The following is a 27,203-nucleotide window of genomic DNA, read 5'->3' on the forward strand; positions in this document are numbered from 1 at the left end:
TATATATATAGGTAGTTTGTATAGATTCATAGGGCTGTGCTAGTATTATTTTATGCTAGTCATTATTTTGCTTTGGTGCATGAAAAACTATTAAAACAATGGGTATTTTTCACAAAACTAATTTTATACACTTAGTAAAACATTTCAACACATTAACAATAAAAATATTTATGTAGCTTTTTTACCAATTCCAAATCTACTGCAATGACCAAGCAACTGTTACCAACTTTCATCAGGACATTTTGTTGTTCAAATATTTCAAATCAAACTAAATGGACATGGTTACATTTCCAGACAAGTAACATTGCTTTACAAGTTTTATGTACTCTCTTAACACATTGTTATGGGGCTATAATAAAAAAACAGGTTTTGGAAGGTTATGGTAAATATAATCTGCAATTCCAATTTCAATGTGTTACACTGCATATGAGGACAGAATTTTGCATGTAATACTTTTTAAATGTCAATATATTGTACTTGAAGCAGTAGGTTCACATGCAATCATTTATTTCCCATGGAAATGTATCTTACATATAATCAAAGAGAGAAAAAAAGTTAATGTCAGAAATTTTTAAAATCTGCGTAGATAGAGAAATAACATAACTGGTTAGTTGTCATTATGTTTGCATATAAACTGGAAATATCATATCATAATTTGACTTAAGGCTTGATTATGTGGCTTTAACATGACTGATGACATCAATGAAAAAGCTAGGTATGGGAATGTGTAAAACTGGGTAGGGTATTTGTAGCAGATATATGAATTATATTTTATCCTCAAACCCTTTTCAGTAAATATTCCTTTCATGTAATTTGGAGACAAAAATGTAGTGTACATCAAGAAAAAGTATTATGATGCTGAAAAGTAACACTTAATTTTGATTTTCTATTCATATTTTAAACATTCAAAGAATACATGTGCATTTGTGCATGTGTATACATAAAATTAGACATTCAATTTTGCTTCAAGTCCTCTGTGCATAGTTTTAGTTTAGTTTTTTCTTTCTTTTAAACCTGGTGTTTATGTACATGCAAGTATATTTAGCAAACACTTGTATTTTAGCTACATTGAAATTCCTATATTTTTAAGACTGCACAAATGGTATCATTGATCAGCCATTGAATAACATTAGTTCAAAGTTGAACAGTCAGAGTTCTAAATATAAACTGCAAACCTAATCGATCCTGGTGCCACGTCCAGCGCACTGTAATTCATGAAATGGTGGTAACAATTACATTTAATTCTATTGCAAAAGATTATAATACAGGGACCATATTAAACAAATCCATCAACTTCCATTTGTTATAATAACTGATGTACCTTTGTGCACTTGAGAAGGATCTTGTTGCATTCTTAAATGAGAAGTCACATCAAAGTGTGATCCACTGCACCCCAATGAATAGTTTCTAATAGATTCAGTTTCATATAAATGTTCAAGTGCATAACCAGTAAAAGTGTAAGAATGTTTATCAAAATATGGTCTATGGGCACTATAGTAGTTTGGTGAAGCAGAGTGGTCCACTGTCTGTTGAGGAGACACATTGGTATTTATGTAGTCTTTCGCTATAGGTACTCCTGGTTTTGAAATTCTTTCTGAATTTGGACTGCTTATTCTGGAAAGATTTGTAGGACTGTTCTCATATTCATTATCATGTGGGCTCAGGATTTTGGAATCTCTTTGCTGTAGATGGTCACATGGAGATGTGTTGGCAACAGATGGACCTCGGCACAAAACTCCAGATGACTGAGGTTGCTGGTAATTAGTATAGCAAACTGAGTTTCTTTTTGCTGCTCCATTAATAGTAGTTAGCTGATCTGGGCTAGATTTATGTAGCTGTAACCTGGTTTCTTCTTCTTTAATCATTTGCTGCGTTGCTCGAATAAGTGTTTCAATTTTGCTTGGTTCATGGTGACTGTTTTGATATTGCTCATTATGGTACCGGTCCCCTGACTCACTTGCAGAACCAGGATCAGGAGAACTGACCACACTGTCTTCCTCCCAATGATTTCTCCCTAAAATGGCAACAAAAATAAGCTTAGTGAATATCTTGACATTGATCAGTCAAAGTACCGCAGCGCTGAATACTGAAAAATGGCCTGGATGGGAAGGGGGTTTAACACCGCGGATGTCAACTGGTTAATGTCCCTTTATGTCATTATCTCATTAACCAGAAGAAACACCAGTATTTTTAAGTACATTTACCCTTAGCCTTTACACTATATTTACAGTTCTTTTACATTTTATATTTTCTCAACACATGAGTAAAGCAGGTTTAAATCTCTGTGTACACTATTTTATTTAACAAATGCATTTTCCTGTGAAAGGTGCCACCATTAAAAGTTTGGCAATGAGTTTGTTTATATATGAATGGTAAACATTTCTTCCAATCTATGTCGTCTACCCTGTTTACATTAAAAATATAAAAATTATATTTTTTATGATTTTACTTACAGTAAGTTCTAAACTGCTGTATTGCAAATATAAAGCATAACAGAAAATAGCAATTTCATGAACAATTATCAAAACAACATCATGGCTCTCTAGCTAAATCAAAAATGAACCTAAATTCTAAACATAAGTTTGACTGCAATTATTTTAACCATTGACATTAATGGTTTAGCCTGACTAAATGTTGCATTTCATACTTTTGAGTGGAGCTTTGAAATAAAATGATCGAGCATTTGTCTTTTCAAAAAAAAACTCAGAATAGCAGACTTTATATATCTCTTATTATAGGTTTCCTTTAAAGTAAAGCTCATCATCGTGCCACCCTTAGCCTATGATTGGACATTTAAAGAGAAGTAGAATGCTTATAATTTAGTCACTCTGCTCTCTTTTCCATTAATGGGTATAATTCTGTAAAGCTGAAGGGCTCTGAAAAATTAAATATATACATATGGACTTCCCTTTTTTATATCTTTCTTGAAATTAGCTTTAAGGTACATGAAAACTGATCACACAATGCATTCCAGTAAAGAAGGAATTAAGGGCAGAGTAAGTCCAGTACAGCTGACCACATTTCTAGTAACACTGAAAACATAATAGTGTAAAAACTAGATTTATGGACATACGGTACACACTTTTCCCACATTTTACACTAGTTTTTATTTCGTGTTTAAATGTGAATATTATGAACTTTAATCTGAATATTATACATTAGACTTTGATATGGTTTTTATACCAATTTTCTCTTACCATGTAACCTGTGAACTGAAGTTATGTGAGGCATAGAGTTCTCATATCCATCTCTACTTTCTGGAGAGGATTTTGGCACTGGCAAAGCAGAACGAGATCCCCACCATGTCTCCCTTCCAGCTTGTGGACTTCCAAGAAAGTATCTACCAGCTTCACATCTACTGCTCTCACAGGACTGACTATGGTGGTGTTTATCATCACTTAATCTTGCATGGTCAAGAGTAAATCCAAAACACAGAGCACTTCGGTCTGGATACTGTCGATATGCACAGGAGACTTCATGTTGTTGGGAGCTTGGTCTTTCTATAGGATCTAAAAGCTGTGGTGAAGCAGTGTCAGTTAGGGGGCTTCCACCCCATTGACTGTCATGATCCGACTCAGATCTTTCTGTGTGGAAACCTGAATACTGCAAAACATTACAGGAGAAACAATTATTTTGAGCTACATTTCACTGTTTATGAATGTGAACATGATGATCTACTGAATGAGAAAATTTTGCCCTAATCCCTCTTCACTAAAGTTCAGAAGAATTTAAAACCATTTAAGGGAATCTGGAGCAAATAGTAGCAAAATGACTCAAAGTATATTCACCCTATTTGTATTCAACAGCTGGTTGCTTATTATTACATTTCTAAAATTGGCTTAATGGTGCAAAGCAGCATTATTGCACAGTATGGCACACTTACCTTACATCTTTGGTACCCCATTTTGTCCCCCGCTGACACCCATTCCAGCATCTGCGGAAATCCTCTTTGGTCATTGGGTGGCCACTGATGATCACCCCCAGCATCAGGTCCATTCATGAAACAGATTTAGGTGACTTATTCCTAAGATTTACTAAGAATTACAGGCCTACAATATAAAACAACAAATTTCCATGAAAAACCGCTTTTGGCACAAAATTCCTGACATAATCATACTGCCAGGGAGGTTAAAGATGCTGTGAATGAGCTGAGTGTCTACACTGCATGGCGCATGCACCAGTGTATTCAAAAAATAAAAAAACTGCTGGGGGAAAGAGGGAGAACTTTTTATGGTACTTTGCATGCCTATTCCACTAAAAATCCTTAACTCCCAGCAATAAAAAAAAATTTTCACATCAACTAATAAATAAAATAAAAATATCTCACATCCCAAAGTGCATATTTTCCTTTACTATCTTTCCTTACAAAATAGATGCTTGTATTGTATATCAAACAGCACTACAGTAGCTGTTCTTTGCCACAGTGCCATTTTAGACAGCACATGTTTTGGCTGCTATGGCAGGTCCCTTGGACTTCCAGTCATGCTACAGAGTGCTGTATAAGACAACAAAATGAAAGGGAAAGTCTGTTAATGTAATTTCTGATGGTGTCATGATTTTCTGTCTATGGGGCAGATCTTGCTGAAGGTGTATAAAAAATTAAAAACACTTAAAGAATAATGTGAATAGCGATTGTGCGGCGCTAGATACCCTGGTACAACTGATATTAAATATGTTTAAAAAAATGATATTAAATATAAACAAACTCAAATCCTGTGCAAATCATATGTGCAGATCATATGTGCAAATCATATGTACATATTAACATATGTACTATTAAAATAGTGCAAACAGTGTTGAACAAAAAGGGGTCATCTCAGATCAACACTGTTCGCACTATTTTATTAGTACATATGTTAATATGCACATATGATTTTGCACATATGATTTGCACATATGATTTGCACAGGATTTGAGTTTATTTATATTTAATATCAGTTTTTTATGGATTTAATATCAGTTGCACCAGGGTATCTAGCGCCGCACAATCGCTATTCACATTTGGGACTTGTTTGTCTATATTGTGGCAGCTTTATCACCCTCAGTAGGGAATATTATCTATAAGCGCAGATCACCAAACCCAATAACTGAAAGAATAATAACATTAAATATCATTATCTTTTACAAGTGATATCACTAAACCCTTCCATCAATATGTCTGCTATGTATATGTGTAGTTAGCCTTATCACTTAATGCTGTATTTGATTACTGGGCAGCAATACGACCATAGCCAAAAAAGTCATATTATAAATTACAAATAAAAATACCAACCAACATGAAACTAATGAGTGGTCTGATTACTTTTGTAAGATTTGCAAAGACATTTTTGCTTGTGGCTTTGCAACGCTGTCCAATAAAAAGGACAAGACGCTCATTTAAATAGACAAAATGCAAAAGCATTTGAAAACAAAAAATTATTTTGTAACTATACCTAAGAAACACTGATATTGGCTTTATGTATTTTTGCATAAAATGTATCAAGTCTCGCTAATGTATTTAAATCATAAATATGTTTTAGACACCGGCTGCGGTTCATCTTTAAAGAACTTTTGAAGATGAAAAGGATAGGATGAAACAAACTTGAGCTCTTACAGAAAGAATAAAATTCCTTTATCTAGGATTATAGCAGCAGCACTTAAATTTTCCCTGTTAATGTGTACCTGCCACAGATGTCTTCTACTCTGACCAGATGTTGACTATTAAATCACTTTTATCGTATGTTTTACTAATGTAAGCCTGAAAGCAAAAATATGTTTTTTGCATTGAGTATTTTAGTATAGCACAGATGGCAGAAGCCTTCTTTAAAGTAACATATAACCATAAAAATAAAATACATCATGTAATATTATTTGATATGTTTTCTGTATTTGAAAAGGATTAAACACATATGGGCAAGCAAGCATTCATATAGTTGTGCACTACAAACAATTTCCATCAAATATAAGTAGAAACTTGATAGGTTACTGTTGGCAACAATTTTGAATTTAATTTCTTTCTCCAGTGTTAATGAATCAGCCCTAATTGTGCCCATAGGCGTTTAAAAAATGAGTGGAAAAATGTAATGGTACATACCATAATACCTACATAGTTTATATATCATGGAAATGCGACTTTCAGGCTTCATTCATACAGTAAATAAATTGTAATAATATAATTAAGATATATTTTGTAAGTGTGTATATGTGCATCAGAGATATTTCGATCTACACACAGAGCCAGTTCCAGTAAATCTGCAATTATGAAAATATTACCTTTTTACATAAAAGTTACCCATATTTAACCCTTAATACCTCAACAGACTTGGATTATCTGTAGCTAGTTCCTATTAATTCCTTCCTCCTCTTCTCCCCTTACTTATTTCTGTTGTTTTAGCCAATGTTATATACATTTATATTTGCAGTGCTACAAAAACAAGTGCAATTTTCAAAAAGCCTCTATCTCATATGTAAATGACTTTACATGCTTTGTACAAAAAAACATAATTTTAGTGTTTTTATAAAAATAACATATCAGAGAATACAATTTGCACTTTTGATAAATTAAAAACTTGCTCAGTAGCCAGTCAAAAAACAATTTAACATTTATCATAAGGTTATTGAAAACCTGTCTCGGCTGATTGAGTCAATTACACTGGTTAAATCCCACCACAACATGCTCCCCACCACCTTGTTCAATTTCCTTATACCAAAAGGGGACAAACCTAGGACTGGATGACAACAGTTGCCATTGCTGCACATGCCCATCCACTGTATATGTGAACATAGCACTAGACATCTCAGCCTAGGGGGGTCACTTTATGACATTTGCAGTTGGTGCTAGAGAACCTTGTTCCAACACTTCCTGAAGTGTTCCAAAGAAAGCATAGAAATGTGGCAGACTATAAGTAGACATTGCAATTCATTTCGGAAAGATTTATTATTCATACGAATTCCTGAATTACAGAAATAACGAATGCATATAAATATGAATTTCTGATAATGAAAATTTTGGATGCACCCAAATTTCTTTCCTGAATTAAGTTTTATTGTGTTAGGCATCAACTTTAAAAAAAATCTAAATTTTCGTTAGCGGTAGTATGTATGAATGTTTGTTACAAGGGAAGGGAAGCAAAGTGGCATTACACAAAAGGGAAAAAAAAGAAATGTAGTTCTTTTTACAGTTCACAAAAGAAAAAGAAAAGCGTGAGGTTCCCCCCAATTGATACCAGACCCTTTAGGTCTGGCAGGAATGATAGGAGAAACCCCCAAGTTAAAAATAAAAAAGTGAAAAAGTGTGTGGGGTTCCTCCGAAAAGTCATACCAGGCCCTTTAGATCTGATAGGAATTTTAAAGGAAAACCTCACCCCCAAATGGGGGGGGGACGTGGGATTCCCCCTAAAATTCATATCACACCCTTGATCTGAGCACAGGCCCAGCAGGGCAGGAAATGGGGGCCGAACAAGTGCCCCCATCTGCACCATACCAGGCCATTGGGAGCGTGTCCCCATGCCGATGGGGACAAGGGCCTCTTTACCAAAACCCTGACCTGGTTGTTGTGCGGGACTGCAGACAGGGGGGGATTGGTGTACCCTTTTAATTAAGGAGGCACCTCTTGAATGAGTAAGGGGTAGTCATACAAAAGGGGGATGACGTCACAGGGCTTGTTCCGTCCATTTGACATTCTGAGCTGTCATATAGCACAATAGCATTCGGGAGCTCGTGGATGCCATTAGGGTCTGGGATCATCCCCCCTCGATCATCCCCCCTTTTCTGCCCTCCTGGGCTTGTGCTTGGGTCAAGCATCTAATAGGAGTTTTAGGGGGACCCCACTTTTTTCCCCATTTTTGTAGGTGGGCTCCCCCTTAAAATTCCTACCAGACCTAAAGGGTCTGGTATCAATTGGAGCGGAACCTCACACTTCTTTTTTTTTTCTTCTTTTGCGTATTGTAAATAAAAAATGTCCTTTTTTTTTCCTTTTGTCTAATGTCACTTTGCTGCAACAAAAATTCATAGATACTAGCGCTAACGAAATTAATGACTATTCAGATTACGTCCCAATCTGAATCGGGAAATTAATTGACTTTCAAATCCAAATCCTGAAAAACGAAATAACGAAAAATCTGATGCACAAGTCTAATTGTAAGTAACTTATGGGCTTCTGGTTGGGGAAAGCAACTTACAATACCTACCCCTGATGGTTTGCTAATGTGGTTCTTTACCCTCCTACCTATTAATTTAAAGTTCAGTAGCAATGGTCTCCTACCTCTTCATTCTGTGGTTTCCTATTGAGATCCTTCGAGATTCCAACTCTAGAGATATTACATCTTTATTATTTTATTAATGTAGTAAGAACAAGTGCTCTTATGTTTTCTTTTGCATGAAATAATTTTAAAATAACATATTGCAAACTGGAGCATAAAAGACTCCTAGAAACCTCTATGTCCAGGTGCTCTAATAATTTACCATATGAATGATCAAAAGATGCACACGGATTATGTATCATTTCACTAGAAGCAGGATAGCACTTAAGTGCCACTATTGAGGGCACGTAAAATTGAAAATAATCCATGTTCGAATTCCATGCCTCCTCCTTCAGCATGGCTACAAAAGAGGAAAGCCTGTTATTAGTCCTTTTTTTAAACACCTATATGATTCTGAAGAGAATGGCAGGAGCTTACATGCTCACAGCTCTCTTGCTTTAGAGTTACCAGCTCATGTGTCAGGGCACAAAAATCGATGAAATGGGTCATGGGAGCAGATGGCAGAGTGAATTTCAAGAAAATTGGTAATTTTAAATAGTACTCATCCTGCATAAAAGGAGGTGATCGAAACATGGGAAGTAGCATTAAATATTAAGTGAATTGTGATGCCAGCTTAATTTTACAATGTGTCTAGGTTTGAGTTGAATATTCTTCAAAATATATTTGGACATGAAATATTATAACTGGTACTAATTGGGTACCTATAATTACTACATGACATCTATGTTTAAAAATAAAGGCAGAGTTATTTTAAAATTGGCTCTGGATTGTATCAGTAAAAGTAATCAACTGTAAATTGTATTCTTTTTTCTTGCAATACTGGTAATTCCATATTCCTCCAGTGCTGGTCACATGGCCCTTGCCAATGCAGAAAATGTTGAAAGACTAACATCAGGAAAGGATTCAGACAGAACTACTGAGTGGACATCTCAAACTGAATATAAGCTTCCTTAGATCCTTTGGCAAAAGACATGTAGTCAATCCTGAGGCATAGGTAAATGAGCAGCCACCAGAAGCAAAACTCTTGTAGTATAGCTGGGCTGCCATTTATTTTCAAGATGTCTGGCCACCACTGCTTTTTTCCCATGGACATGGAGAGTGTTCATGTAATTGCCCCTTGGGTCCCTTACTAGGTTGTGCTGATGTCAATACATCATTGCAGCCTATATTTGGTGGATCTGATCGATGGTTGGTGGTTATGTGTATGGTTACAGAGGAGGAGAGAACTCCCCTGTCACCACTCACATAGCCACACACTTCATAAATTAAATTTCCAGGTGCACATGGAAATATAATCCTGTGCATTGCAGCTTTCTTCTAAGATGCTAAAGATATCTGGAAACTCAAGCTGCTGAAAAGCAATGCAATGAGTCTAAAGGTGCTGACAGACACTAGACAATACTTACCGAGTCAGACCATTTATACTCAGATTAGGAAACTTATATATCACTAAGTCTTCCCTGATGCCTCAACCTGGGGAAAAATCAATCAGACGGATGTATTTTCCCAACCATTTGCTACTGTTGTCCCCTTGTGACAGGCCATTGCCTCCACATGTGCAAACCTGCAATGCAAAGTTTCCACAACAATGCATATGTTATCTGGTGTCTATAGCCACCTTAAAGTGTATTTCTATTTTTGCAGTCAAATTGGGATTACACCTACTTGATTTTGTTACATGTTCCCAATTACATAGCATAACTTGAAAAAAAAATTGCTGCTTGCATTTCAAGTGCTTCTTAAAAAAAGTTATAAAAAGTGCTTCAAAATCCTACCTAGCTCCCCCTATGCAATTTTAAGGAGGGGACTGTGGGAAGTTATGCTTACTCTATTTAACCCTATCTGCAGCTGTGCCTGTGCTGGCAGATTTAATCGTCATTTGTAAACTAGATTTGAAGACTGTCTGACCTATGAAAAGGTAGAAGACTCAATTTGTCCCTCTACTTTCAAACTGCTCACAATGGCTTGCGGTCTGCACAAAGGCCTTCGCCAAGGAAACATTTAAAAGATAAAAAATATGTTTTTAAAAATACTTAAGTATGCTGTGAATGGGAACATATAGTTGGGTTTCCTCAAATTTGACTGCAAAAAACCTCTTAAATAGCAATTCCAAAAACTGCCTGTCTGTGGCCAAAAAAACACAAATTCAAAGAGCCCTCCAAAATATATTTATCTTTTCTGCTTGAAGCAGGAAAGGGCTTAAGCACCTATAAAGTCTTCCTTGAATTCTAAAATTTTTATGGATAACTTCCCAATCTCAAAATTCCCAGTCCCCAAATTCTCTCATGAGCATGGACGGTGAGGGCGCAACTGGAAGACATATATTAATATTTAAAAACCTGATGCCAGCATGAAGAAGCAGTCTGGCATTTCAGCTGCATTCCCTACATGTGACCGCGTGACCATGTAAGAGATAGCACCACTAAGCTACCTTACTTTACCAAAAATGGAGACATGTTTTACATGTAGTAAAGGAAAAATAACACAGCAACTTTATGAAAATGTAATAGATTTTAAACATTTTAGGGAAAAATAGTATTTATTGTTTAAATGGAAATCTATGAAGTCTCCTAACTGCCTCTCTGAAAAATATTAAGGACAAAACTACCAACAGGCCCTTGCTAAAGGTTATTTATTACTGCTTTAGAACAATTCAAAGAAAATTATTAAAAATGACATTTGTTACATATCAAAGATATTAACATGAAGTCAGATCCTTTAAGAATGTGCTTCCCATAAAACATAGGCTTTGTGCAGACAAGGGTTTATCAAAGACTTCTGTAGAAATTCTGAGCTATATGTAATCATTCATTTATCTAAGTCCTTCAAAACAACTGAAAACACAGCTATTGTAGAGAAAGCTCAGCACCATATCATCTGTATTGTGACTGAATATAGTGATTCAGGATGTTCTCAATAAATATGTAGACATTCTTTTAGGATCATATTCTTAAAATATTCAATGGCAAATCTTTTTTTATTGGGCAGGTTAGTGATTCTAAATATCAGTTATTTGCTTAAATACATTTACATTTGCAGCTTTTGGGCCCTAGAATAAGGAGGAACAACACAGCATACATTAAAGGAGAAATGCCCAAAATAATTATTTGTAACCACAGCACAGTGACTTTGACTTAGTGGTCAGCACTTGCAGCACTGGGACCCTTGGTTCAAATCCTGTCCAGAACACTATATGCATGGAGTCTGCATGTTCTCACTGTGCTTGCGTAGGTTTCCTCCTGCTACTTTGGTTTCCACTCCACAAACATGCTGAAGTTATTGGCTCCTGGCTCTAGTATGTGCAAGTACAGTTAGGTCTGGAAATATTTGGACACTGAATTTTCATAATTCTGTCTCTGTACGCCACCACAATGGATTTGAAATGAAACAACCGAGATGCAGACTTTCATCTTTAATTCAAGAGGTTAAACAAAAATATCACATGAATCCTTTAGGAATTGCAACCATTTCCATACACAGTCCCCTTATTTCAGGGGCTCAAATGTAATTGGACAAATTAACACAATCATAAATACGTTGTCAAGAATCCCTTTCAGGGAATGACTGCTTGAAGTCTGAATTTGGACTGCATGGACATCACTTAACACTGGGTTTCCTCAATTGTGATGCTTTGCCAGGCCTTTACTGCAGCTGTCTTCAGTTGTTGTTTGTTCATGGATCTTTCTGCCTTAAGTTTTGTCTTCAGCAAGTGAAATGCATTCTGGATCGGGTTGAGATCAGGTGAGTGACTCGGCCATTGCAGAATATTCCACTTGTTTACCCTAAAAAACTCCTGGATTGCTTTCACAGTATGTTTTGGGTCATTGTCCATCTGTAAAGTGAAGCGCTGTCCAATCAACATCACTGAATTTGGCTGAATCTGAGCAGACAATATATCCCTATACACCTCAGAATTCATCCAACTGCTTCTGTCTTCTGTCAAATCATCAATAAACATTAGTGATCCAGTGCCATTGGAGCCATGCATGTCCATACCATCACACTGCCTCCACTGTGTTTTATAGATGATGTGGTATGCTTTGGATTATGAGCCATTCCAAACCTTCTCCATACTTTTGTCTTACAGTCATTCTGGTACAGGTTAATCTTAGTTTCATCTGTCCAACGAATGCTGTTCCAGCACTGGGCTGACTTTTTTAGATATTTTTTGGCAACGTCTAATCTGGCCTTTCTATTCTTGAGGCTTATGAATGGTTTGCACCTTGTGGTAAATGTCTGTATTTGATCTTTTCTTTATGGTAGACCTGCATAATGATATATAGATAATATTCCGTGTTATGGTTGACTAAATCGTAAAATGGGCTCAGGAAGCTGCGGAGGCGTTTTGTCATCCAGGAAGTTTTCATAAGACAAAATGTGTCAAGGGGGGACCTTGCTGAGGCTATTCTGATATGGAAGTCTGTGGGGAGTAAGCGCTCTGGGAGAGAATCATATTTATTCCCTGTTTGCTAGCTAATTTTAAACATACCTCATGTGAGTAGAACTAATTTATTTTAAATAAATTCTATTAAGTTCATACTGCACTATGCGCATTTTTAATTGCTCTTTTAATACGGTGATGTGTGCGGAGACTTATCAAGCAAACTGACTGCGGGGTGGAGGGGAGTACGAGACTCAGAGGGTGGAAGATAGCTGTGCTTAACTGCAATACTGTATCACACATGATTTGATCATGGGCAGCACAGTGGCGTAGTGGTTAGCGCTGCAGCACTGGGGGGTCCCTGGTTCGAATCCCGGCCAGGTCACTATCTGTAAGGAGTTTGCATGTTCTCCCTGTGCTTGTGTAGGTTTCCTCCGGGTACTCCGGTTTCCTCCCACTCTCCAAAGACATGCTGGAAGGTAAATTGGCTCCTGTCTAAATCGGCCCTGTATGTATGCATGGGATATAGGGACCTTAGATTGTAAGCTCCATGAGGGCAGGGGCTTAGACTTAGCTATGTAAAAAGCGTTGCGTAAATTGTCGGCGTTATATAAATACCTGTAATAAATAAATCAAATAAATAAATCTGTTCACTCTGGTGAGTGCGGATAAGAGAGCTTTATTTTTCGGCATGGAGAGAGTGACACTTCCTATTTCCATCACTTCTTATTTTCATCACTTGGAGAAACGTGGAAATTCTATGGGGTGGATTTTTAGGATCTGAACTTTTATGGCACTATTGTTGTGTAGAGCAGGGCTCAAAATTGCCACTCGCCCCCTCGCAATTGGCGAGTGAAAATTGTGTGAGGACGAGTGGAAATTCAGGGGGGAACTGCTGCTGCTTCTAAAGCGGCGATCGCTGTGTCATTTCTCTTTCCTCGATCGCTGCCGCTACAGAGCGCCGAGGAAAAGCATCCGTCCTTCCTCCTCCCTCTGCCACCCCCCCTTCACTTACCTCTTTCCTCGCTGCTCCGTCCTCTGCCCGGCCGCCAAGTCTGTCTCCTCACTGGCCGCGGATGCAGAGAGCAGAGCGGCAGGGTTAACAGTAACCCTGCCGCTCCGTGATAACCAGTGAGAGGGGAGGGCCATCTTCCCCCCTCACCTGTCACAGAAGTTCTAGCACCGTGCTGTGCTGGAACTCCTGTATTGGAGGTGACAGGTTCAATAAAGAGAACCTGTCACCTCCAAATGCTATCACAGAGGGGATTGTTAGCTCCTGTGTGATAGCGATACAGTTAAGTGAAAAAAATTTGTTAAAAAAATAACTAAATAAATACAATTAAAAAAATAAAATAAAAAATTATTACATTTAAATAAAAAGCTCGTTACTATTCCCTGGGTCATAATTGGTGGGTGTACAGGGACAGTGAGGGCATGCTGGAACTTGTAGTTCAATTACGACATGTCACAGCATGCTCTCATTGTACCTGTACACCCCCACATATCACGGGGGACGCAAAAGTTTGTCCTGCCCCGGGCGCCAGTTACTCTGGTTACGCCACTTGTTCTCTGTACTGGGCATCACACCGCTGGTCTCTGTACTGTGCATCACACCGCAGGTCTCTGTACTGTGCATCACACCGCAGGTCTCTGTACTGTGCATCACACCGCAGGTCTCTGTACTGTGCATCACACCGCAGGTCTCTGTACTCGACGTTGTTACTGATCTCTGTACTCTGCGTCACATCGCTGACCTGATGGAGTTACGGCCGGGGCAGGGTTGGGGTTAGTGGGACAACTTATGGCGAGTAACTATTAAGGCCTGGCTAGTAACTTAGGACTTGAAATTTTGAGCCCTGGTGTAGAGCAAGGGTTTGAACTTTTTTATATAGAAACAACTGAATATTTATATATGAAATTTTAAGATTGAGTATTTATTTATTAGTCTATATAATATTTTCACTTATATTACACTCTTGGAGAGATATGTATGGAAATTTTTGCTTGCAACGATAGAAATATGTTAAATGGATTTAATGAATTAGTTATAATATGCTTTAGGATGCACTTTAACTGAGACTTATAGATATTGAGACATTGTAGTTGCAATATTGGTAGTGCTGTGCACTTTGTATACTACACATTGGATAATGATGTGCCTACCTCCTGGAGAGTGTTCTTCTCTTGGCTGGATGTTGTGAAGGGGTTTTTCTTTACAATGGAAAGGATCCTACAATCATCCATCACTGTTGTTTTCCGTGGACTAATTAAAGATTGATTGGTGCAGTTGCCATTTTTGTATGACTCGGCTAGCTCTTAACTCTGTTATCTGTTTACTGATTCATAATATGTTATTCTTTGCTGACCACAGTGACTTGTAAGGTGATTCTGACTGTGGTTTTATAGGCATTACAGTTGCCATGATCACTAAAATTGTTAAACAGAATTACAAACCATTTGGCAGGTAAGACAATCACCTACATGTATTTCATCTTGGTATTTAGTTGACTGCCTAGAATTCTGCTTTCAAACAACAACATTTTAATAAATTACTTTCACCGAATGCGTAATAACATGACTCAGTATTGATCCTATATTCTAATGCAAGAGAGAGAGCACAGCATCAAGTCATACTGCTCTTTGACTTTATTAGCTCTGATATATCAGTGAATCATAGCTTCTACAACTAGAGCTTATATTTCAGTTATGACCTATGGATTCTAGCTGAGCATAAGCTGCTGAAAAAATTATAAAGAAGAGGAAACTCCGTAATTAAAATAATATTCTGTTAGGTTAATTGTATATTTCACAAATTTGTAAAGCAGAAAATCAATAATGTGAACTTTAATAAAATTGCAAATACTCTCACACACACTAGTAAACCTTTATAATATATAGTGCTATTATTTAACTTTCAATCAGCTCAAAATCACCTGACATACAGAATATTGTAATTCTACGAATCTAGTTTCATACATGAAATGCCACAATGAAACTAGTAAGAAAGCAAAATGTCAAACTGATATAAAAAACTATTTTTAGGTAAAATTTGCAATAACTTGAGGAATTATTTACCAGAGGATTGGAGACTGGTCACTTAGGGGTCTATTCACAAAGCTGCCGAGGGCAGCCGAGTGAATGACCGATCAGAAGTGAAGTGAGCCGAACACCGTTCGGCTATTCACTTCAGGCTGGTACGGCTTATTTCAGCCGTATATCGGCTGAAATCAGCCGTACATCGGCTTAGCTGTACGGGCTTTTGTGAATAGCCCGTACAGCACCCCCTCGGTTCTCCTGAACCGAAGGGGTCCTGGTGCCGAAGCTAGCCGAAGGATCGGCCGAAGCTACGGCCAGATCCTTCGGCAGCTTTGTGAATAGACCCCTTAGTTAACTAAATGAGGTAAAGGTAAGATAAGATAAAGTTAATTTTGAAAACCCAATCATATGCAGTTGTAATTAAAAAAAATATTTTTATCTTGTTCACTAAGTTAAGTGAACAATCTCTTTGCAAAGCATAGATTCCCTTTGAATGAACATTCTCTACTCATTAAATCCACCCTAATTTACACACTACTTTACAACACACACAGAGAACATGTGGAACAAAAGTAGCCACCCTCCAGAAGGAAGGACAGTGTCAGCACAAATTCAGAGATGATTTGAGGATCTTCAGCTGAGTGATACACAATTAAGGTACAGCATTGTTAATAGTTAAAGTACGTGAATGCATTTTTAAGATTTAACCCCTGGGATTAGTCTACTAATAGAGCCTTAGCGATCCTCTAGCCCTGACAGGTTATTCCACTCTTAGGGGCTGCTCCTCACCAGGATAAAGGATTCCCATCATACATGCAAGAATAAATACAACACAGAGTACCAACTCTAAGTGAAAATACCATTTATTAAAAAAGAATTGCATAGTAAAAACACTGGAGAGTAGGAAGATTGTTAGGTCTTCCGAAAGAAAGGTATAGATTACCAGTTATGTTTTAGGGTGTTTTGCTATTAGTAGCCCAGGGAGGGTAATTATAATAACCATAAATACCAATAAATACATTAAAAGTTTTGTTCGTTGGGATGACAGTTGCTAGCTCCGGCCAGTACCGTATGTTTGTATAAGCCGGGAGCCGGGTCTCTCTGATAGGCCATTGCCGCAAGCTATTAAGTGTTTGCCCCATCATCGCGGCTGTCTAATCCCGATTGGCTGGTTTTCAATCTTATGCTTCTCTCTTTCACTGAGCTAGCTGTGGCTCTGAAGAAGGGGGCGTACCCAAGAATTATGTCAGCCCTAGCACGCAGGGGCCGGCTCTTTGACAGGAGAGATTGGAGGCTGCTGCACGGTTTTCAGGGAGTGAGTTTGCCTTAGGATTATTTTTGGTGGCATTATCAGATATCCAGTCTGTTTCAAGTGTTGTACATCATACCTTTGTGAGTAGATTGGTAACTTTTAATGATGTCTTAAGTACCCGCCTTGAGTCTTTAAAAAGTAAAATGATTACAAAGGCCACTATCCAACAAAGGTATTACACCCCCCTTGTAAAGTTATAGTAGCTTGATTGAGTTCTGTAGGCAAGCAGGATGTTTTTAGATTCCTAAAATATGTTTTCAGTGGACTGACTCTTATTCTTATCATCTGATACAATACAGAAAGTACAGAAACAGAAATATTCTTCTATAGTGAAAGGTTTGCAAGTGGGATTTAAAGGTAAGATCCATCTTAAAAAAACAAACAAATGCAGACAGATCCATAAAAGGAAAAAAGTGTATTTATTATGTTTTGCATTGGAGCCAGTAAAGCATTGCAACTGTGATCAGGGGATTGCAGGTGCAATGCTCTTGCTACTGCAGAATGTCTGCACCTTGGCAGAAACCCGCACTTGTATTCCATTGATAACTGCCCTCTGCCAAAGTAGCCCTTAGTAGTTGCTAGTGCACAATAAATGCTGCAGAAAATTGTGGCACAGCACATCTATGACCTGTTTCTCTTGGGACATAACTTTTTGCTTTCATATTTCCTTCTCATAGCAAGTAGAAGTAACCTTGGCCAACTTAACCTGCTAATAGTGTTTTCTGTTATAAACTTAAATTCTTATATATGTTAATCAAAAGACATGTTGTAGATTCTGTTTTTGTGTGTTTTAAAAATACAGGTGTTTGGAAATGGCCATGTACTGCCTGTGGCCAGCTTTGTACTAAGCATAAACCAGTAGGTGTCTTATCAAAGATAACAAGAACTATTAATGAGAGAACTATCAACCCAAGTCCAATTGCTGCTAGCTCTTTTTTTCAATTATACTGTGAACAAAAAGGGAAAAAAGAGCAATCTTTATAGTATAATTACACCTTTGACCACCTTTCCCATTTATACTGTAGGTTTTCCAGCCCTCGGTGTAACCCCGCTAAAGGGGCAGTTACACTTTAATCAGTAGCAGACACTTTCCATATATGATTATTAAAAAAAGTTTGATACAGTAATGTGTTTCTCCTAAGTCTCATCACACACATTTACTTTAGTAACAAACAAGCAAAACAACAATTAAAAAGTAACAAAACAAAATGCTCTTTGTACTGAAACATCAAGAAAACATAGGGGCAGGTAAAGCCTGGTCAATAAGTATAAAACATGCCCTTTGTGATGGAAATATATGCATCTCTGACAACGGATATATACAAAACATGGTGTATTAAAAAAGGAAAATAAACTGCATTCCAGTGACTCTTACCTGTGGATATGGAGATGTCCTGGATTTAGACTTGGCACTAGGAAGACGGGACTTACTGCTCTTCCTGCTGTCATTTATGGCTGGATTTGAATTTGCATAAGCGAATGATGGTTTTGTTGTAACTTGATCCAAAGATAATTGAAGTCCTTTATATTCTGTATCTCTGTCGGAGAGATTAATATGCACTTACTTAAACATTTGCCACATTACAAATGGTATTTATATATGTTTTCACTTTATACTAATGCACTAACTGTATTATAAAATAATACATTTCATAAGAGGAAGCAAACAGTGTTTTTTCATGGTCCGTGCAAAGTTAAGTCCTTTACATTTGTAGGGTTGGAACATCAATCCAGATTAATCCTTCTCACTTGGATTAAAGTATGTGCTTCCTTCAAATGCCCATGTTTACCATGTAGACCGTGGTGTGAGTCACTTTCTGTTAAATTTCCATTGATGTAAGCTGTGAGACTTACCTGCAGATTGACTCTTGCCCAAAAACGTGCACGCACATGAGCATGCAATCCATTGATGAAAGTGCCTGGAAAACACGCTTTACCACGTGGTCGCGCATATAGAATGTTTATGCACAATAGTGCACGCATGTGAGCGTACAGAGGTGCGCTCGTTAGCATACATGTGCAAACTCATTAGCGTGCACACTATCCGATATAAACGGACAAGAAGCCATAACCAAGTTGCTAAGTGGTTTTCAGCTAGTCCCTCTGTGCCCTGTACTCTGTTCCAGTATACTGATTTCCTGTGTATGAACCTGGCTTGTAAACATTTGACTCCGCTTTCTCCTTCTGATTTGTTACCTCTGCTCTCTGATCCCCTGTGTATGATCCTAGCTTATGTTTCCTGACCCTGATCTGTGATTCGGCACCTCAAGATTCGGCTACTTGTGTATGACCTTGGTTTGAACCTGACTTCCCTCCTGGTCTGCCACTTGGTGGATCGCTCCATCAGTACCCTGATCAACTATATCCAGCCAGTGCTCCGTTGGCCTCACACCCGTTGCCTGATCTGATTTCAAGAGGTCCCGGTGTCATCCCGGTCCTGCCGATTCACCAACTGGTCCAATCCACTCAAGCATCTCCTCAGGAAGCGGCCAGCCACCAGTACCAGCACCTGTGCCCCACTCTGTCCTACATCCCCTGTCACCACTACCAGAGGTGTGGGATGAGAGGTGCGCACGCAGCCCCCTTCTCAGCTATGTCTCCAGTCAGGTACGTGATATAAGTACAGGTATATAGTTATTATGAATTTACTTTAACAAGCAGATACACTATACATAAACAATTACCATATGAGACCCATGGGGTAAATGCAGCAATGGTTGAATGCCTGGGTTTAGATTGCAAATCTACTGTATATTGTAAAATCTAAACATAAACTTTGGATATTGCCCTGAGTTTCTCTACACTGAAAAAGGAAAACTAAGGGAAATAGTCAAAAACATTTTATCTAGCCAATCAAGCTTATAATATGACACATCATTTTAAAAATTCTGATGTTATTGCTCATACCACATAATCTGTTAAATATATTAATAGTTATAAAAAGATTGAACTCAGGTTCAGCCTTTACCTTTATATTAGAACTTTTCTTTAAACTAGTCCAAGCTGGTTAATGTCATATTTATAATAAAAATTTTCTTCACACGTTGGGAATGACTCCCACTGTTTATTGATGGAGGTTACCTACCGAGAACCCTGCCAGTCAGCTCTTTGACTACCATTGGTTTAAAGTGAAACTTTCACTGGTTTTTAGGAGCTGGGCGGGACAATGAGCCCGGGTAGAGAGGGTGGCATGACTCAACCACCAACACCCTCATTTCAACATTTCAACAATAAAAGTAAATATATACCGTACACTCTTTTTTTGCAAGAACATTTTGGCCACTTTAATTTTCTCAGCAGGGTCACTTTAAGCCATTGCATCAGCAGTGATAGCCCCCATATTTCTTTAATGGCAGGTTTCCTTACTTAGGCAAAACAGTGTGCACTTCCAGCAACCAAGATCAACAATCTTTCTATCTTCTCAATGTATAACTGATTAAATGTTAAAACAGACAGTTTAACTATATTTTGTGCAATATCATCGCTTCTTGGAACACTTTATTAAAGAAGTCAGACCTTATTATATTTTCAAGTGGATGCTATAAGAAACTAGATGGCGCTGGTAAGGTTTTTCTTCAAACAAAAGACGTTTAAACATAATGAATTCTTGAAAACTAGGACTGCTTGCTGTCTATGTTCATTAATATTTTTTCATAACACAAATGTTGTACCACACACAAACTTGATTAAATCTTAACTGCAGCCAGTTATAATGTTTTGTGCAAACAATCGATTCACGTCTCTGATATAATACATTTCTTAGACAGCTTCCTTAATTACTTTCATTTATTTCTAATCTACTTAATGCCTTAGTACAGTAATGCTTGACTAAATATGCATTATGCTCTTTTATTTAAACTCCTAAAACAATTTTCTGGTATGCCAAATGCAAACAGTTCTTATACACACAGTGAGTCACAGCACTATGAATAACGGTGCAGATGTCCATAATTTATTTCTCATTTCCAGGAAAACCATCATTTATAAACATTTATTTACAATATTTCATATTTTCATCAGTGCATTTTTCATAGTCACAACAAAACTGGCAGCCTGAAAAGACAACTTTAGTATCCACAAACAGCAGTCTGAATATTTAATTATGTATTATTATCACTTTATAGAAAACTTAATTTTGACATATACATTTTTTTGTAGAGATACAAAGAAGCCCAAAACATATTGAAAATGTGTACACATTGCTCACCTAAACACTACAATGAATCTGTTATTTTCTTAAAAATTACTTAATGTGGACCTTTACCCCCTTTCACTAAAAATCGCATCAGCATTCAGCTCTGCATGCAGATATGAAATCATCTCACATTCATTAGTTAAATACATAATTTGCTTTTACTTAAAATTACTGTTTTTCTACTTCCTTGTCTTCTTAGGCATTAGTGATGTAGCCTGTGCCTAAGAGATGCATCCTGGGAAGGTTACATCAGCAGAGCATTGCTGAGAAATCTCATCTGTAATCTCATCAGATCTCAGGGAAAAGCATTTCCTCCACTGAGATGATTTGTATGGTTACATGTCGTATTCACATGTGCCAGAGTTCCAGGAACTAAAGGGAGATGAAGTAATCTACCCTTAGTAAAAATTGCCACTGTGAGAAGAATGGGATGGAAAAGAAAAATAAGGCATGCAAAGAATAAAAGACCTGCACTTATCTTAAAGTGTCTGTTTGAACTGTAGATTATCGTTACAATTTTAACGGTGTCTTCGTTGTCATTTTAAAGATATGGGTAAAGCTCCTATTCAGGAAATGTCACAACAAAAAATATTGTCCATGTGGCTTTTACAAATCCATTAGTGATTTTGCCAACAAAATGTTTTACACATTTGTACAACAAAGTACAATAGAACTCATTGCCATTAAAATAGGTAAGCTTTGGATATTAAAGGAAGAAAACCACAGCAAATGGTTGTGTTTGGGAATTTCTATATCACTGCTCAATGTCCTCTTTTAAAAGTGCAAAGATTAGCTATTTAGACCATGCAGTGTTTACCAGGTTGGATAATTTTAAAAAGTCTCCCTGTATAGCCAGCCCAGACTTAGTAGGTTCTAAAAAAGTACTGTATGTAACAGGTACAAACACATGTGTACAACTTCACAGATGTAGATGAGGAGAAAATATTAAAATATGAGACCCCTGCATTTTTTTAAACTGAAAAGACAAGAAAATAGTTAAGTGCACTATTCAAATAAATATGTTTACTGCTTTACCAGCCAAAAGATGCATAACTTTGACCAGCCATTCTTAAAACACATACTTCTACTAATTCCTGGTTTAGCATTACTGCCTTCTGGAATAGGTTTCATGTGCTCTGGACAAAGCTGATTCACTGTGAAAGGCTGCATTCATACCTAGGCATCAGCATTTTAACTAATTTCTACATGCATTTTGCTGCACATATTTTGCGCATAAATTAAACAATTAATTTTGGCAAGCAGATTGTGGCACATTAATGTAACTGGGCAAACATGCGCAAAAATAATTGTGTTGCACATTTCCAAGCGTTTCCTTTGAGTCTATGAGAACAAAACATGCTCTTGTCTGCCAAAAAAAGAAGACCAGGTACTTTTCTGAACAACAGAAAAGTACCTGCTCAAGTGTGAATGGGGCTATAGAAATAAATGGGATTTTTTTGTCTTGCGTGTTTCAGTGCGCACATGTGCATGCAACAAAATGCCAAGGTGTGAATGGGGACTAATATGGAGGCTAAAGGCAAAGTGGTGACATAGTAAGCTGAATTGCTAAACAAGGAAGACAAATTGTTTCTGACCCACTGTTGTCACATGGAGTGAGGCACATGATCATCTATACCTGGAAGTACAGGTTGTTTTCTTTGGCACTGAATAGAGTAGTGGGAGAGTAAATAAAAGGTAAGTATAATTAGAGCAACAAAGCTTCTCTTTAGCTAACCCTGTTGCTCTGGAAACCCCCCAATATATAGATATATCTATATATATATATACGTTGTATATATATAGATATATAGATATATATGGATATATATATCTATATATCTATATATATACAGTATATATACATACATATATATTTAGTGAACACAGATCTATAAACGCAAACAAAAATACAATTTGAAACATATACCTACAAAGCATACACGTTCAACAAACTGAAGCTCATTTTATGTGACAAATAATGTTATTGTAAATACTTAAAAGTTGTTTTATTTGTCAATGTCATAGTAACATTTGTTAAAGACCATTATATATTTGTATTTCTTGATGTGCAATAGACACATACCATGCTTAATACATTATCCATTTTTTTCCTGCATATTTCAAGAAAAGGTCAAATCAAAGCTATAAAATGGAATAAACATGGTCTAGGTATAGCATTCATAAATAAGGTTCTAGCCTCATAAAAATTGTTTTCCAAGCATAACAGTAATTTAGCAAACTGTGTAAAGTATATTCCACTTTATTCTACATCTAGCAGCCTGGGAGAAACAACTGGATTCCATCAAATTACAGTAATCATTCGAAATGCTAAAAAAACAACTTAATATTTTTGACTAATACAGAGTTAGTTATATATATATACACACACAAAGTATATTGGGAGAACATTTTCAGTGGTATCTTGATCAGCTGGAGGAGTTTTCGAGATCGTTGCCATATTATTTACATGTGATTTTTTTATTGTTTTTTCTGACTTTTTATATTTTTTTTATGGATATCTAAGATACTAGTGGGGGGTAGTTTATTTGCTTCTGCTGATGATTATATATATCTGCTGTAATTATATATTTATTTGTGGAATCAATTGTTTGGAATATTACAGATTCATTTGTCAGTTATGATTGTCAGTTATGATTATAAGGATTCTCTGTTAGACATAGGGGTCTATTCACAAAGCAGCCGAAGGATCTAGCCGTAGCTTCGGCCAATCCTTTGGCTAGTTTCGGCCCCAGAACCGAAGAACCGAAGGGCTGCTGTATGGGCTATTCACTATAGCCCGTACAGCTCCCGAACTTGGCCGAGCGGCTCAGTCAAGCCAAACCCATATGCCTCGGCTCTGCTGAGCCGCGCTGAAAGCCGAAGCTGGGCGAGCGGCCAGCCATTGGCCAGCCGACAGCCTTCTTCTGACAGCTGGGCGGAGCCAGCCATGATCTTACGGCTTGCTCCGGCCACGTGCAGAGAGATCAGCGGCCCTGGTTACCAGCTAACCAGGGACACTGATCTCCAGACAACCTAACTCTCCCTGGCGCTCCGGGAGTCTCCCGCTCCCGGCCGCCAAGGAGAGAAACACTGCTTTTTCTTTTTTTTTTTTATTCTGACACGGAGCCGTGTCAGAATAGAAAAAAAGAAATACATGTTTGGCCATAGGAATGCATTGCTAGATTCCTATTGGCTATTTCTGCTTCTGCTGATGATTATATATATAGACCCCATAGTTTTCTTCACATGCTTGAGAATGATCCAGGGTAGTAATCTTATCCATGAGGCGGCTCATCTAACAGTGCATCCGGGAAGACTATGAGTTACACACAGTTTCAACGTTAAAAATACTAAATAGATCATCTTGATCAAGATACGTGGAATCTGTGATTGTTACTTTCATATATATGCAGATTCATACAGTCGACTGTTTTTTTTATATTTCTTTCTCGATTTTTGGTGGAAATCAACAATAGGAAGTCAATCTGGATAAAACACTATATGATACCATTGACTATAATCGGTCTATGGACCTCATCTCGACTTAAATTCCTCGATAGGGATTAAAAAAGACTTATTAGGTTTAGGTCATTACATGTCTATAACACAGGATAATATCCACTAGCCGAGATATGGTTATCTAACGAGAAGACCGAGATATGGCTATTCCGTATTCAATGGGTTTGACTATTTGAAGAGATGTAATCTCCTAGTCCCATCTATCGGTTCTCTCACAGATAACACCTATCACAAATGAGACTCTATTTGACCAAATAGATCTTCTTTAATAAAAACTAAATCTTCACCTACTTAAGAAGCAACTGTCTTTCATGGTGATACAGCATTAAAACTAGAGGGTGGAAACAGGGTCTTCCACTGAGTATGTATGTGGGTACAGTTTGTATTGTTCATTTTTTCTGGAGGTGGTGCAATCTTTTTCTATGTATAAAATAAAAGTTTTGAATACATAAATTTTCAACTACGGTCTGATTTAACTCTTTCTGGTCAGCGCACAGGATGTTGCTTGCGACCAACTCTCTTTCTTCTTCATAGTAATCTTATGCCTGCAGAGGGCAGCTGTAAGCATATGGGGCATTAATATGCTGTGTCATCTAAATGTATTGACATACAAGGGTTGATTCACTAAAGGCAAATAGGCTGTTCACTTTGCAAGGGAATTTGCACATAGCAGGGGAAGTCTTCCTTACTGTAGTTTGGTGAATGTGGTAAAATTTCACTTTGCAAAAAATATCAAATCATGTGCAAGGAAAATAAAACAGTATTTTTTTTACATATGATTGAGTGATGAAAGTCAGCAGAGCTTTGCCTCATTCACTAAACTTAGAAGAAACTTTCCTAGCAAAGTGTAAATTCCCTTGCAGAGTAAACAGCTTTTTTGCCTTTGTTAAATCAATTTCACAGTGTTATGTGTTGTTGGTTGTGGTTATTTTCCTTTACAAATGTGATAGTGGTAGAGTCTTACCTTTATTTTAGTTTCTGTTAGGTGGCTGGCTATCTGTAGTATATTTACTAGGGTATTAATTTCACAACTTGTATTTTATTAAATAATTTGGCATATAATTGTAGCATGCAGAGTAACGCTCCTCAAAACTAGAAAAAGGCTCACTGACATCTATAACAATAAAATGTAACCATTCACAAATTAGGTCAGAAACCCTAAAGTCATGTAACAAAAAGAAAAAATAATTACTCTTACTGTGCCATATTCCGAAAATAAGAGACTAGAATTTGACTGGTGGAAAGGTGAGCAGGCACATATCTAACACTGAAGAACCTTGTTATTTATTGTTGTGGTGGTTAAATAATTATTTTAATAGTGTGCATGTTTCTTTCATCTGAGCACACATGTTCATGCTATGGAGGAGAGGGATCAGATCAGATACTCCAATACCATTTTTTTCTTGAGGAGAAACAATAGCAACCATCTGAAAATTACAAACCAGCAAATCAGCTATTGCTTTGTAAATAATCATTTAAGGGAATCTGCGGATACCCAAAACACCATAATCAAGTGATTACTATTTTATCTTTTTAGCTGAAAAGAGGTGATGTAGTTGTAAATGGCCTGTAACTCATCAAGTCATTTTCAGAGAACTTTTGCTATTAAGTAATGTGCCTATAAAAGCTTTGGATCATTAGATTTAATTGGCTTTCTTTTTTTCTGTGTTAACATTCAACAGATCAATTAAGATGATTAGTTCAGTGACCTGTTTATTCAGATGAGGAAGATCAATGGTCTCTGCAGGCTGTATACTAATCTGTTTAACTCCCTCAAGATCTATTAAGTAATCTAAATGTCACTTATCTCAACACAGTGGAATGATTCTGTTGTTATGCAGAACTAAATGTGACTTTTCATTTAGTTACAAGAAAAAAATATGTATACTTTGCTAGCCTGAACTTAGTTGCTTATTTTAAAATGCAAATAACTGTCAAAGCCTGAAGAAAAGTGGCCATCACTCTGTTCTTATTATAAGGCAAACACTGTAGCCTGTGTATTGGTGGACATTTTCAGGTGATCCCAAACTATTCTATCTCTAAAACTCATACTGCATTCATGACTACTGTGTACATATATAGTATATAAATGTCAGAAGGGGTATTTTTTAACCACTTGTCCCAGTCTCATCTGCTTTTTTTTAAAATGGCTTTGGCATAATGACTATCCCAGAGGTTTTTTTTTAAATGTTGGCCGGTATTAGTGGTTCCTGGCGGTCCCCATCAGCACTAGCACTGGGACTGCTGGCTGACAGCCAGAACTATCTCTGACAGCCAGAACTATGTATTAAGCCCAGTAACTGAAATGATCAACTTCCGTGCTTCTGATTCCTCTACAGCTTGCTCCATAGAAGAGTGCTTCAGAAGCAAAAGTAAAGAGGATGCTTTGCCATTCTGTTTACATTAGGAGTGTAGTGATGTCACAAGTGACGTGATGGCACTGCCTCTGTTACAGCTCTACCCAGGGCCTCTCTGCCACAACAGATCACTGCTACAGTGATCTATTGCTGGCTGATATAT

The 27,203-nt window shown here is 37.2% G+C and overlaps 1 protein-coding gene across 1 annotated transcript in view; it reads right to left on the reverse strand.

Moving 5' to 3' along the window:
* Nucleotides 1-515: 515 nt before the first annotated feature.
* SIM1 (single-minded family bHLH transcription factor 1) overlaps nucleotides 516-27,203 on the reverse strand; it is a 96,054-nt gene continuing 69,366 nt past the window's right edge. The window contains exons 9-11 of the mRNA XM_018564085.1: nucleotides 18,345-18,507; nucleotides 3,198-3,603; nucleotides 516-2,014 (exon numbers count right to left, since the gene is read on the reverse strand). Coding sequence (XP_018419587.1) covers nucleotides 1,290-2,014; nucleotides 3,198-3,603; nucleotides 18,345-18,507 — 1,294 coding nt within the window. The 3' untranslated portion in view covers nucleotides 516-1,289. The remainder of the gene's footprint in view (nucleotides 2,015-3,197; nucleotides 3,604-18,344; nucleotides 18,508-27,203) is intronic.

Source organism: Nanorana parkeri, unplaced genomic scaffold (assembly GCF_000935625.1).
Source record: "Nanorana parkeri isolate BGI_ZX_2015 unplaced genomic scaffold, ASM93562v1 scaffold723, whole genome shotgun sequence".
Classification (NCBI taxonomy): domain Eukaryota; kingdom Metazoa; phylum Chordata; class Amphibia; order Anura; family Dicroglossidae; genus Nanorana; species Nanorana parkeri.